Source organism: Pieris napi, chromosome 18, assembly GCF_905475465.1.
Source record: "Pieris napi chromosome 18, ilPieNapi1.2, whole genome shotgun sequence".
In the NCBI taxonomy this organism is placed as follows: domain Eukaryota; kingdom Metazoa; phylum Arthropoda; class Insecta; order Lepidoptera; family Pieridae; genus Pieris; species Pieris napi.
The window spans coordinates 10,053,005-10,067,772 of record NC_062251.1 but is presented as its reverse complement, the minus strand read 5'-3'; the positions used below and the strand labels follow the sequence as shown (position 1 = coordinate 10,067,772).

Below are 14,768 nucleotides of genomic sequence, written 5' to 3'. Positions count from 1 at the left end.
CAAAACTCTATGGCACGCTAGACAATCTACTTTTATTTTTTACACCTGTCTACAATGACAATGTTGTAACGTGGCTGTCAAAACGTGAATTCAAAATAGAAAAGTCTGTGTAATGTATTCCATTCTTTTACACGTTCAATCCCACAGATATATATGTTTGTCTCTTTCTACATAACGCCTCAACTTTTCGTGTTACACATAACGCCTCAACTTTTCGTGTTACACATAACGCCTCAACTTTTCGTGTTACACTTGATTTTACTCCTCTTAAAATTTCCGTACCGGGCCTTATAACTCAAATCGTTTCTTAAGGAGTAAACTCCAAAAACTTTAATTTGTTGTCGTTTGACACCTGCCTAAAGTGCCCTGTAAACGATCAAATTGTTTGTCAAATTTTACGTGTTTGTCAAATTATTTGATAGTGTACTGCTGTGTTTGAGGCGTTTGTCAAACAATCTACGTGTTTGTCGTGTTTGATGAAAATCTGGATTGATGTCGAGTTTGACAAACAGGTTTGAACGTGTACGGCGGTGTTTGTCAAACAAGATCTCATTCGTTGTATTGCTATCATGGAGGACGCTACGCTCAGTGACGATATGAGTGCCAATATTACGAACAAAGAATTTACGTTGCATTTCATATCTGTTTATCGTGATATGCCGATGTTATGGAAAATAAAATCAAAAGATTATAATGGAGATAAATTCTCTTGTCCACAAGAACAAGAGAATTTATCTCTTAATTTCAACCATTCTCGACTCCATCGTCTTCTTTTTTTTGTCTTGATACACAGTGCTAGAGTCAATGCCAAAATATGTCATCTGAATTACTCATTGTAAGCGCTCGGCACGGCGACGTCACGTCACGAAAGGTGAAACCAGAATCTACTAGAATTTTAACAAATTTGTTTGATATTTGGTTTGATCGTCTAAGCTATTGTTTGATGAAAACGTGAAGTTTGACAAACAAGTTGGTCAAGCAAATTTGATCGTTTACAGGGCACTTAACAGCTACTTTTTCACACTATAGTACGGCAAAATCGAGTTGACATGATGTATGCTCTTACACTGTACCGTTGTAGAACAACATTAATTTGCCGAGTTTTATTTTCGTTCACCATTCTCTTTGCTATTCGCGTATTGTTATTCCTAGCGCAATTATACTATCGATTACGTGGAGAAACGACTATGGATTTACTCGAGATTAAAATCATCGAATAGATTATTCCTGGTATACCTAGTTACTCGTGTATAAATTGAAGTTTGGTCGAATCGACCCTTAGAGTTGCTTTTGGTGCTATAACATGCATGACTCCCGTCACAAAGATAGGTTCCGGTTTTGGTATATACTACAGACCGGTTCTTCTGTTTCTTCACTGTTGAGGATGTCGAATTTGTTATGCGTAGGCACTGCGAGGGTGGGTGTATTCTTAGATTTCTTAGTATTGTCTCTACAGATGGGGCTCGTTTCCTTTCTTTTTTGCCTTTTAAGAGGTACTTGATCATTTTGCCATGGGTTTAAAGGGTTCTTATCATTATTTTTAGGCTCTAGTTCATTGTTTTGAGATTGTTTATTGCTGGTTTTACTTGCTTCGACTGATGGTAGACTGTTACTACGGTTTCTGATGAACATACTTTTGTGAAATTGCTGTTGGATCATATTATTTATTTATTTATTATATTATTATTTGTAGTTTTATTGGTTTCGTTAATATTGTTCCCACGAGTGAGGGCGAAATAAGTAGTCACTTTAAGGGTGACGCCTATTCCTTCAAGAAGGCTCATACAACAACGTTTGCCGGGTTCGTTGAGGTTGGCGCTAGCAGATTACTACCCGTAACCCATACATCCTCTCGGCGCGCTTCCCACCTTAGGATTAGGGTGAGTTTTTAGAGAGGCTTTCTACCTCGTGACACGGGCGGTGAAGCCAATGCCCCCGGCCCCATAATACAATGGAGTTGCGGGTTGTGGAGGTCATTTCCTACTCCCAACAAATCTCAAAATTTGAATAAGGTAACGGGCGATAATCTAATGACTTGTGAAGAACACGTTCTGTCACAAGTTGAGGCTTGTTTAAATTCTAGACCTTTTTCATTAGTTAGGGTGGGTGCATCAACAAATTTTGACGGACACGTAACCTTTAAATATGGCGCTAACGAACGTTATGAACGCTTACGTTCGTTAAAAAGTTACACTTACGTTAACCAGTGCTTGAACCATTGGTACTTGTTAAATTTTGGTTTGTAACTTCGTAGTTCGTACTTCCTACACGCGGCATTAATTTTAAAAAGCATTTGCATAATGGAATCAATTTTATTTGGCTTATGTTTAACTTACCACCAGGTATAGTAACATATAACAGACAAAAATAGTAAATGATTACCAAAATTAAACCCGCATTTTAATGTAAAATTACAACCTAAGTTTTAACATCTCGCTATCCTATTTAAGCAAAATGACTCCAAATAAATCATTGTTAACCCAAAAGTAGTAAATGATCGCCAAAATTAAAACAGCATTTTAATGTAAAATTATAACCAAAGTTTTTACATCTTGCTATCCTATTTAAGCAAACTGGCTCCAAAAAACTCATTGTTAGCCCAAAAATAGTTAATGAAAACCAAATTATTAACCATATTTTAATTTAAAATGAAATGCAAAAAAATAAAATCTCGTTATCCGATTAAAGTAAATTACCCTCGGCAAAAAAAATATTTTGCCAAACACAGTAAAGTAAATTTACTCCTAACCTTTTTGTCTCCAAATTGATTAACCACTACAAAAAAAAATTATCTTGAGCGTTTCGTTTACAACCAAATGCTATACCTAAAATAAAAAATAAAACTCTTACAATTTCAATAATCCCTTTTTTAATTATTGAAACAATCATTAAAAAGATAGTCCTCTTAAAACTAATAATAAACAGTTCAAAGATCTTAAAACTAAACTAATAATAAGCATTTAAAAAATCTTAAGAAGAATCAGTCTTCTGTATTAATTCACTGCACAATTAATGCTTTCTTAGCTTTGGCTGGTCGTCCTCTTTTGCGCTTCATGCCAATCGGAATAGCTCTGGCCTCTGAAGGTGGCTGGACGTGCTTAAGCCGAATCGCCAATCCAACGAGATGCTTGCAAATGTAATCTTTGAGAAACTTTGGGCAATTGCATGTGCCGTGTAACCAATTTTCCTTTTCTCGGGGCATTATAACTTCCCACTCTCTAAAATGTTGCTCTTTGTATTCGTCAAAGGTCTCCCATGGCTTTTCATAATTTTTGCAATCTAAATCCGACCCAGCTGGAATTCTGTATGAGCAAACTAGCTCAGTACTATTCTTTAATGGCACCTGCTTCGACAGTTTTGCCCATTGGTAACTTTCTGTCCACATCTTTAAAGATACTGTCGGCAGTTGAGCGAACCGTCTCTCAGTATTATTAATCACGTATTCATTAGACCAGTCCTTGACTATATCAGAAGCAATTACTAAGAACCGCGCCAAAGGATGACGCTCACGAAGCGTGCCACCATCTTTTATTGTTTTATTGAAAGATTCCAGAGCATTGTTTGTAGCAGGAGTCCCCAGAGATGCGCCCAAATACCAGAAACGATTTAGTATTAGCCATTCATTTTCAAAGTATGTAACAAAATCTTTTTCGGCTTTCCACTTGTCCAAAAATTTTTCGCTGGCTCGATCAAATATTTCCTGAGTTGAGGCACACTGTAAAGCATCAATATCTTGTAAGATCTCTTTTTGGGATTTCTTTTGCACACTTTGCTCTACTCTTGTTTGCATCTTCTTTTTCGCATGCGCCCAGCACATTCTTATGACTGTATCTGTTCCAAATGTGCACGCAAAGGCAGTTTGTATAGCCTTCGCTGCATCACAGACCAAAACTTTACAACTTAAAGTGTATGAAAATATTGAGAAAACTGCTTTTTTTAATGCGGAAAATAAAAATATGAAGTCTTCCGTTCGTTCAGCTGTTGTCACAGCTAATCCAAATGGGTGAAAATGTTTATCTCTGTCTGTAGTTCCAATCACAAGTACTGGAAACCCTTGCCAAATGAGCTTATATGTGGCATCCGCGTGAAGAACAGAACATTGGCGTGATAGACCAATTAAATATTTCGTCGTTAACATGAACCGGAAGTTCTGATCTAAATCATCTTCAGAAATTTCATACGCCAAAACAAAAACTTCGTGACCGTCATCAGGTATTTCAGAGTTTTCTTTTAACCATAATTCAAGCTGTCCCAAGCTTATTACCGATGGCCCGTATTTTTTCTTACGTATGATTTTAAGATAATTGTTTAACTGTAACTTAGTCGGCAGAACTAGTCCATTAATTTTACTTAAGTTCTTCATAATAGATTTAGGTTTCAAACGCAGTTCGAATAGTTTTTCTATTTCCTTTTTCGTTGCCTCATTTATTCCCCTAGTCGACTGACAGTCAGAATTTTCATGGTCGTGACATGTTTCAGTACGAAATAATAATATATCATCACACGATGCGTCAAATAAAAGATAAATCGCGGCAGAACACTGAATTTCAGCCCGAAGCTTCACTTTGTTACAACGATAGTAACGTTTTACTCCTTCTTCAGTCGTATGAATTTTTTGTATTGACCAGGTCTTCTCATTTTTGATAAATTCCTCAGCGCTCCGCACAGTTATAAATTTTCTTTCAAAAACCCAAACTTTATTTTGCCTTCGACGTTTTTTCGTATGCTCTGTGATTTTATATTCGTCTTCATCTGATTCCGATGAAGTACTCAACAGCGGAGCACACGAACTCGGTCCCGCTAAGTTTTCATTCGCCATTGCAAAGAAGATAGATACCAAAACACACCCAATAAAAGCAAGTGCTCGCACGCGACTAAATTGGCGATCGTGTCCGGGCGTGCGCGGCGCTTGCGGTGTGGTGGGAGAGGATCGTAAGCCGCAGACATAACTTAATATGGCATCATAATGCTTCATTTGGTAATAAGCCTACATTTTATGTCAATCATAGTGGTTTATTTAGGCAGAAATAGCGCATTAATTTGCTCGCTAAGATTTGGTGATCATTTACTACATTTGGTGTTCGAATACAATTTGAAGTGCAGTCGTGACTAAAATAGCTAGTACTATTGTAATTTTAGACGTTATTTATCTGGTGTTAAGTATATATTTTTGGTAAAAGAACTAAGGGTATCAAAGCATTTTATGGTGATCATTATATTTAACCCCATTTTATTTAATACTTTTAATGGTAGTTTTTTCGAAGAAGAAAATGAAGCTCAAGTGCTTGTAAGAAAAAAAAAGTTTTTAAAAAGCGAATTTATAGTTTTAATTTATTTGAAGAAAATGAATTTATTGATAGATTCCGGGTTTCAAAGGAGGTAGCAATTTATATAACAGAATCAATAAAAAATGAAATAACAAGTAATACGGACAAGTAAATTTTTGTTTATTGTATTGTACTTAAAGGTACCATCTTGGGCCTATATAATTTATTATATCTCAAATCAATCGCGTTACAAGACAGTATTCAACATTGTTTCAGAAATCTCGCAGTGAAACCGATTGATCAGGTCCTGATTACCTTGCAATATTACGCCTCAGGATCCTCCATGAGATGTGTGGGTGATATGTCTGGACTCTGAAATCTACAGTGTGTCGAATAATACAGCGAGTAACACTTGCAATCTCAAAATTACGCCCTCGATATATATATAGTACAGTACTTGGCATATATATATATATGCCAAGATATAAGAATATTATAATTATATATATTGTCTTATATATTATACTAGCTGACCTGGCTAACTTCGTTCCGCCCTACAACCTTATAATATCGTTGTTACTTTAATTTAACTTATTTTAGGATTTCATTAATGTTAAGTATTACATTAATACAACTCTTTTGCAAATACAGAAATGTTTTATTGCTTGCCATTGCGAAAGAAGAATGGCAGTTTTACACATTAGGCATCTTCTCTCTAGTGTCAATATGGCGATACTGCATGTTAAGCACTTTCTGATATCCAACATCTTTTGATCAGGATCAAAGCATGGTTATGCATCTCCCCATTCACCTCAAGATCGGAATTTCTTGGAAACTGACACGAATTCGACGTAAAATGATGCGTTGTTTTGTCAACAGATGGCACCATATGGTTTTTGCATTCGTAAAATTAATTAATTAATTAATTGTTATTCAATAACTTATCCGATAACTTATCCGATATTTTATTGCTTATTCTGCTATTCGGGACGGAAACAAATCTAACAAATCAAAAACCATGGCAATCGGTCCAGCCGTTCTCGAGTTATAAGTGTACAAACACGACTTTATTTTATATATATAGATTTATATATAAGACAATAGTCTGTATTTCAATTGCAAGAGACTCTCCTCTTACGTGTAAGCTTACGTAAAATATTTTATAAAAATTAAATATAATATCTTGTCCGCAAATTTGGTGAAGTACCAGGCGCCCATAACGCGCAAGAAGTCAATTAACTACGGGTGAGAAGGACAACAACAGTGAACGAAACAGTTTCGTGAGCTACGCTTTACTTTGCGTACGCGCCGAAGCGACGCTAGAATAAAGCTGTGCGTGAGTCATATTAATTAATCGCTTAGTGCAATTTAAAGGCGAAAGCGGTAGCGGAGCAAAAAATAAGGGTCTGGCCCAAGTATAAATTCATATTCAATTTTGTGTTTTCCCAATTAGTGAATTTATAAGATGCCAAAAGTTCAACGCTCTCCTATGGCCAATAAATCACAAAGTGTTTCTGAGCCAAACGTCGACAAAATGGAAACCTTTCACACAGACCTTTACGGTGACAATGAACCACCGAGCTATGTTCAACAACGTCAAAAAAGGGCTAGAGAGCATGGATTTGAGGATGAATTATTAAGTTTTAAAAAAGAGATGAAAGATATGATTAAGTCATTGTTTGCGGAACAACAAAAAGAGCTTAAAAAAATAACGTCTGCCCAAGTAGAGATCAGAGAGAGTAATACCAACATAGAAAGTAGCCTTGCATTCCTCTCATCGCAACATGAAGACCTTAGGAAGAAAATAGAACAGCTTGAAGTACGTTTAAAGCAAGACAGAGAACAAATTATAATTTTAGAGGACAAGCTTGAGGAATTGCAGCGGGAACAACGTAAGGCTAATATTGAAATAAAAAATATGCCAAAACTACCCACAGAATCAAAGGAAGACTTAATAAACATGGTTGTAAGCTTATCAAAATCCCTGAATAGCGGTATTAAAAAAGATGATATCAAAGACATATACAGGCTAAAAGGGAAAAGAGATTCTAATAAAACGAATACTCCAATAATTGTTGAGTTATCATCCTCGATTCTTAAATCAGATTTACTAAAATCTTGTAAAACCTACAACATCAAAAATAAAGAAAAGCTACGAGCGAAGCATCTGGGAGCTACTAAAAATGAAGAAACAGCAGTGTTTATCTCCGAGCAGCTCACTGCGAAAGGCGCTAGACTACACTTTCTCGCTCGCGATCTAGCTAAATCAAAAGACTACAAGTTCTGTTGGACTTCTTACGGACGTGTTTACCTAAGAAAGAATGAAAACACCCCGGTAATTAAGGTCAAAAACGAATCACAGGTACACAGCCTCATGCAGGCATGACTCTTTAACTATTGTCCTTTTTTTGTAAAATTTTTTTCTTGTTATACCATTATTAAACAGTTTTTTCTAAAAAACAATAGTCACAAACCTTTACACTACATATACTATTTACACTCACGCACTGATACACTCACATATATTAAACACTATTCTAGTGCGATCTCACTTTATCTCATGGCTCATGGCTACAAACACGTCACAAGTGATTATAAACATTTATTCAATCTCGGCTTTACTGCGAATTTCTTATCCCAAGTAAATTATAATTTCTCGAAGTGTACGGAAAGTATCTGGATACTCATTTATGGATAGTCAGACTACAATCATGTACGAATTAGATAACATACAAATAGCCCAATCTAATGTCCATACTATAAATGACTTTTCAAGACAGACAACCATACAAAAATCTGATTTCACGATAATATCACAAAATATAAGAAGCATTTACAATAATTTTGATGATCTTTTAATAACTTTATCTGAGTTCAAATTTCAAGCTGATGTAATAACACTGACCGAGGGATGGATCGATCCACACAAGCCTATACCCCAAATGGATAACTACACTCACTTCGTTACAAGCCGCCATCTAAATCGTAGTGATGGCGTAGTTGTCTACATAAAATGCAACCATAAAACTATCGTTCAAGAAATAAATTTAAAACATGCATCTTGCTTACAAGTCAAAGTAGGTAACTATACCATGTTGTGTATTTATCGCTCCCCGTCTAACCTTAACGCTGAAAATTTTATAGATTCATTAAATAGTCACTTAGTAACTTTACAAACTCAGAATAACATTATAATAACAGGAGACATCAACATAAATCTAATACAAAAATCCAGTGAAACATCTCAGGAGCGCTCGAACCGATTACATTACCTCAATATGCTAGCCATGCATGGCCTGCTCCCGGGTCATACACTGCCTACTCGAGATAGCAATTGCATAGATCATTTCATACTAAAACTTGATAGGTGCATAGGTACGTGTGCGTCTATTACCGTTATTGATTCTACAGTTACTGATCACAAAATGTTATTCTTAAAACTATCCTACCTCGCTAAGTCGAATTACAATACCTCGAAAATTAAATCTTCAATCAACATGGAAGGCGCTTTAAGTTATTTAAAAAACAGCAACATATATGATCTAATTTACTATAATAACCCTATAATCTTAACTAATAAATTAATATCTATTTTAAAGCAGTGTATTCAATCCAATACTATCACTAGAGCTATCCCGAATAAGGAACGCCTTATTAAACCATGGATTACCTTAGGAATTGTTAGATGTATTCGTAATAGAAATGCTATGCAAGCAAAACTCCGAGCTGATCCTCATAATGAAATTCTTAAAATTACATACAGGAGATATAGGTTTAATAAAGAAAGTCAAACGTAAATATGAAAAAGAAGACCTTGCTAAGAGTATAAAAAACCCGAAAACTTTGTGGAAGAAAATAAATACCCTCACTTATCGTAACCAACCTAAAACGCAAAATCTAGAATTACTAAATTTAAATGTTTCTCCTCAAAATTCGGTTAATTTGGTAAACGATTATTTTTCAAACATTGGTAAAAACTTAGCTAAAGAGATAATTCCAGTTACGACGTTACATAATAGAACAGATGTGATTAGACCCAACTGTTCCCAGGTCTCGTCTTTTGTGCTTCTAGAAACTGACCCTCATGAAGTATACCTGACTATTGTGAGTCTCAAAACTGACAGTGCTCCTGGCTGGGATGGTATAAGCACCAAGTTTCTTAAATATACTAGGGAGCTAGTTGTGCCCATAATTACTCATTTGGTTAATCTCTGCTTCCGACAGGGAGTGTTTCCACCTGCGCTAAAACAAGCAATTATTACACCTGTGTACAAGAATGGTAACAGAGAAGATGTTTCAAATTATCGCCCAATCTCCGTTCTCACTGCCATATCAAAAGTACTTGAAAAATTAATTAATAAAAGACTAATTACCTACCTCCAGAAGTATAGTCTACTTTCAGACTCACAATTCGGTTTTAGACAGGGTCTGTCAACCGAAGATGCAGTTACCTCACTATCTTGTCATATTGTTAATGAAGTTGATAAAGGTAATAAATGTATCACAGTTTTTATCGACTTAAAAAAGGCATTTGATACGGTTTCTGTCCCTATTCTGGTGCAGAGACTAGAGAACATTGGTATTAGGGGTATTCCACTCACATTGTTCGCTGATTACCTCAGTGAACGAAAGCAAGCAGTTAAAATAGGTCAATACATCAGCGAACAATCTGACGTCACATATGGGGTCCCACAAGGTAGTGTTCTGGGGCCGACCTTATTCTTAATCTACATGAACAGCTTATGCGATTTAAGAATTGATAGTGGGAAAGTCTACTCCTACGCGGATGACACTGCTGTTGTCTTCACTGGGAAAACTATTGACTCGGTGCGTCGACATACAGAAATAGGGCTTTCCAAAATAGATAACTGGTTAAGAGAAAACTTATTATCATTAAACGTAAGTAAAACTAACTACATTTTCTTCACTAAATACAATAGCGCCCAACCTCAAACAGATCTAGAAATAAAAATACATAACTGTAGCACCAGAGTAAACTGTACATGTAAAACTATAAATAAAGTTCATCACACTAAATATCTAGGAGTGGTAGTTGATCAAAGAATGTCATGGCATGAGCACCTAGAACAAGTTATAAGTAGGATTCGAAAGCTTATTTGGACATTTAAAACTCTAAGGCACATCGCTGACAAACATCTACTAATACAGATATACACATCGCTGGCTCAGTCAATTTTAGTGTACTGTATCCCAGTTTGGGGGGGTGCTACAAAGATGAAGTTCCTGGAACTGGAGAGGGCACAAAGAATTTTACTAAAAGTAATGATGTTTAAGCCTTATAGATTTTCCACCTCTGATCTTTATGCCTCTTGTGGTGTCTTATCGGTCAGGCAACTGTACATTTTTTGCACTACCTTAAGATTGCACAAGTCTCTTAAATATGATGGTCGCAAACTGAGCAAAAGACGCAAATATACTGTTGCTCCTATTGAGAGATCTAAATCAGTTTTTGCTATGAGACAATTTCAATGCCAAGCTGCTAAACTTTATAATAAATTAAATAAAATATTAAATATATACACATTGAATAAACATGAATGTAAAACGTCGCTACTTAACATCCTAGAAACATTTAGCTATGTAGACACTGAAGCCTTTGTAGGTAATCATGAATCATAATACACTAGTAAATAGTCAACTTCTACAATCAGTCATGAAAATTCATTCTCATAAACACACAAACACACACACACACATACACATACACACATATATCATTATTCACATTTTAACCTTAGATTATGTTTAGTAAATTGTAAAATTGTAATACTTAGCTTAGCTATACGTGTTAAATTAAATTATAATTAGTTAGTACACCTATGTAATGGAAGAGCGGGTTCTCCTAACACAAGTGCTTATGCGCTTAAAAGGAGGTCCCAATCACTTATCAGCTATTGTAAAATCTTTGAGATAACGAATAAAGTTTTTTTTTTTTTTTTTTTTATTAGTTATTGTTATTTAAATAACGTGATGAAGCCGAAAACTAGTGAAATTTGGCAGTACTTTGTAGAAGTAGACGATAATTATGCAAAATGCAAAAGTTGCGGGAAAAATTATTCAAGAAAAGGCCGGACAACAACATCACTGAAAGGGTATTTAAAATCTATGCATAAAGAACAATTTGATTTTGACAATTTGACTAAAATTTTGCTCACTTGATGGCCGACATACCGGTGATATAATTTGTGACTATTTTAAAATGATGCTGCGGGACTGGAATATTCAGAACGAGCAATTGCACTGTTTTATTAGAGATGGTGGATCGAATATGGTAAGAGCAATGCATTTGGCTGAAATACCTGACATAAATTGCACAGTCCATCAACTTCAACTGTGTGTTCGTTCTGCACTCGACGAAACCCAGGTCAAGGACTTACTCGCAAAATGCAGGAAGATATCAGGCCGTTTTAATCATTCACAAATTGCTCAAGATGAGCTGATAAAAATTCAAACGGAGCAACTTAATCAACCTGCCCTTCGCGTGATACAGGACTGTGTAACCAGGTATGTTATTGTTTATATACTTACTTACTTACTTATTATATCATTCCAATGATACCTATAATTCGTTCATTATATTTAGCGCTTAAAATGGTGAACAGTTTTCAAAAAAACATGACGAGAAGTAACATTTTGTCTTCTTTATTTCATTACTAGGTGGTTTCCCCCTACTTGGTCCGCGTCAAATATAGTCCATGTTACGCGCAAATAGTGTAGCTACTCAACAGTGAAAGAATTTTTCAAATCCGTCCAGTAGTTTCGACGCCTATTCGCGTCAAACAAACAAACAAATCTTTCCTCTTTATAATATTAGGATAGATTATTTTTATTATTAATAATAATAATAATAATTCTTTATTTCAGATGGAATAGCACATACTACATGGTCGAACGGCTATTGAAGGTTAAAGATTCTATTTGCCTGTATGCCAGCAAACATAGTATTCCACAAATATCTCCAGAAGAGTGCTTGTACCTTAATAAATTAGTGGCAATTCTCACCCCCTTTGAAGAAATAACGAGAAATCTGAGCGATACAAACACTTGCATATCGTCAGTTATTCCTTTGATACATGTACTGAAACATACACTGCAAATGGAAAAGGAAAAAATTGACACAAATCCAAATTTCAAGAATATCATTCAAAAACTAATTGAAGATATCAATTCTAGATTTTGTGACCTACAAAGCAATACCCTGTATTCGCTTGCTACATATTTGGACCCAAGGTACAAATTAAAGTTTTTTAATGACGTAATTCAAGAGCAAGTTCAGTCCGAACTAATACGTTTGCTAACCCTTTATGACTCGAATGTTGCAAGCCGAGTTGACGATGATGAACCTTCTGTGGCCAAGAGAGCGAGATTAGCATCAAATGCAAGTAATGTTGACCCAAGCACAAGTTTTGAGATTTTGTCACCAATACAAAGTGTGCATTCCAACCTGGCTGATATGTTGAAGAATTGCAGTGATGAAGAGGAATCGGAAAATGACAGCATGGATACCAACAGCAACCTCATGATATGGAAAACACTAATTAATGAATACAATAAAGAAAATAGACTCCAACTAAATGAAGATCCCTTATTGTGGTGAAGATATAACATTAAATATAAAGTTTTTGCTCCCATAGTTCGCATTTACTTATCGGCGCCACCAAGTTCAGTGCCAAGCGAACAGTTATTTAGTGCTGCTGGTTTAATTTACGAACCCTTGAGAAACCGCTTAGAAGGCGAAAAAGCCGCAAAGCTTTTGTTCGTAAAATATAATTTGCCTCTTGTCAATTTTGATTACTAAGATGAATCATGAACATGTATGTACAATTGTACACATTATATATAATATAAATAAATGTTGCTGACTCTATTAATCATAAATTTATTTATATTTTCCCAACAAATTTCACCTCCGCCTCCGTTAACCTTCGCATCCGCGGAGGCGAACCTCTTCACCTCCGCATCCGCCTCCGCCTCCGCTAAGTAGGCCTCCGTTACAACCCTATTTAAAACTGGTTTGTTACGGTCATACTCCCCGCTCAGTCACCGTTTAGCCGCCTGCGCGCAGCGGTCTGGCAACGTCGCGTGCCATGCACGTAGCGTGTCCGCACCGGCAAAATATTCCCTCCAACGAATAGTTGACGGCCCGTGCATGGCATGCTACGGTGTCGGCCGGTGGCGGAACGGTCTAGTGGACATAGTCTCATACTTCTCAATACAAAGAATAGTTTTTTGTCTGAAACGGTCCTAGTACGGTCATGGTATGCTACGGGATAGTGGGCAGACACCTTAACTCTGTTCCTTACAAACGGCTTCCATTTCTCAGGTTGTCCCTGTAACCACCCCAACACTACCATGGAGACCGTCCAACAACTTACAAATGACTCGAGCCCTAACACGTTTTCACGGTGGGACTAACACATCAAGTTGCGATATCCCGCGGCCAAGTGTGGTGGGTTCAGTCAGGCTTATCCCTGGATGTCCTTTGGATGCGTGGAACGTCTGACACCTTGACGTTAATCCAGGTGTTGACGGTGGGCGAAATTCCCAATGTTACCGTTAATGGAGCTGCAAACCTTCAATCTTTAGCACTCAAGTCCGGTAGTTATTTAGGGATTGGGGTATAACGAACATAATCGGACGTACCGGGGCGTTAGATCAGCACTTAAGCAATGTTGTCGTCTGGCTTGCAAGAACCATTCCACAGAACACGAACTACCGACTTTTTTTTGACAATTGGGACTAATCACTGCCACTTTTAGTTCACTTAACAGGGTATTTTTCCCCTGGGCAGAATCAAAGGATTTAAATTTCCACTCAAAAAGGAAAGTCCCAGTTGAACAAGGATGGACGTGCTACAGTTGAAAAACTTTCAACCGTGGAAAATGGGAAAATGTAGAGAAATCTGTGACAACGTGGTATGACAACAGAGTTGTAAACTTGGCATCGATCGACCTATGTTGGCAGCAAACCTATGACAGAAAAGATCATAAAAAAGAAAAGTGTACCAAGCTGTCCCCTGTCCAAAGGCTGTCACGACATACTACAGTTATATGGGTGGTGTGGATCTGTTAGATGCACTTCTTGGTTATTATTATTTCATCTTTTAGATATGAAGACAGTCAATCTTGGCTGTTGTATAGACGCAGTAATGCTGATGCATGGTTGCCCCTTAGCGATTTCAAAGTAGCTGTGGAGGAAGCACTCACTATGTCCAATAAGCCCAGCACAGTCACCAAAAGCGGACGGCCATCCTCCAATCTTATCGAAAATGCAATCCAAGAGAAGAAGTCCAGAGGATATATTGCAATAGTGCCATCTCAGGATGTTCCTCTTGACCAGCTGGACTCGTCGTTCGGTACTCGTAGCGAGCGGACGTGTATACGTGCGTGTTATTGCTCCGCGATAATTTGCTTGTAAATTACTAATTAGCTTTAATTACGTGCGTGATTTACGGCTTAAAAGCGTAAAAAGGACTTGGAA

General features: G+C 36.6%; 1 protein-coding gene across 1 annotated transcript; it reads left to right on the top strand.

Moving 5' to 3' along the window:
• The first annotated feature begins 11,443 nt into the window (after positions 1-11,443).
• LOC125058923 (zinc finger BED domain-containing protein 4-like) lies at positions 11,444-13,284 on the top strand. Its single transcript, XM_047663061.1, has 2 exons — positions 11,444-11,792; positions 12,153-13,284. Exons 1-2 carry the CDS (start codon positions 11,488-11,490, stop codon positions 12,883-12,885), a joined length of 1,038 nt encoding a protein of 345 aa, XP_047519017.1. The 5' UTR covers positions 11,444-11,487; the 3' UTR covers positions 12,886-13,284.
• The last annotated feature ends 1,484 nt before the right edge of the window (positions 13,285-14,768 follow it).

Bases quoted from the DNA above. Each gene is read 5' to 3' on its own strand.
- LOC125058923 (XM_047663061.1), top strand. From the start codon at position 11,488: ATGATGCTGCGGGACTGGAATATTCAGAACGAGCAATTGCACTGTTTT. The intron at 11,793-12,152 runs GTATGTTATTGT...TCTTTATTTCAG, and splicing joins ATACAGGACTGTGTAACCAG to ATGGAATAGCACATACTACA.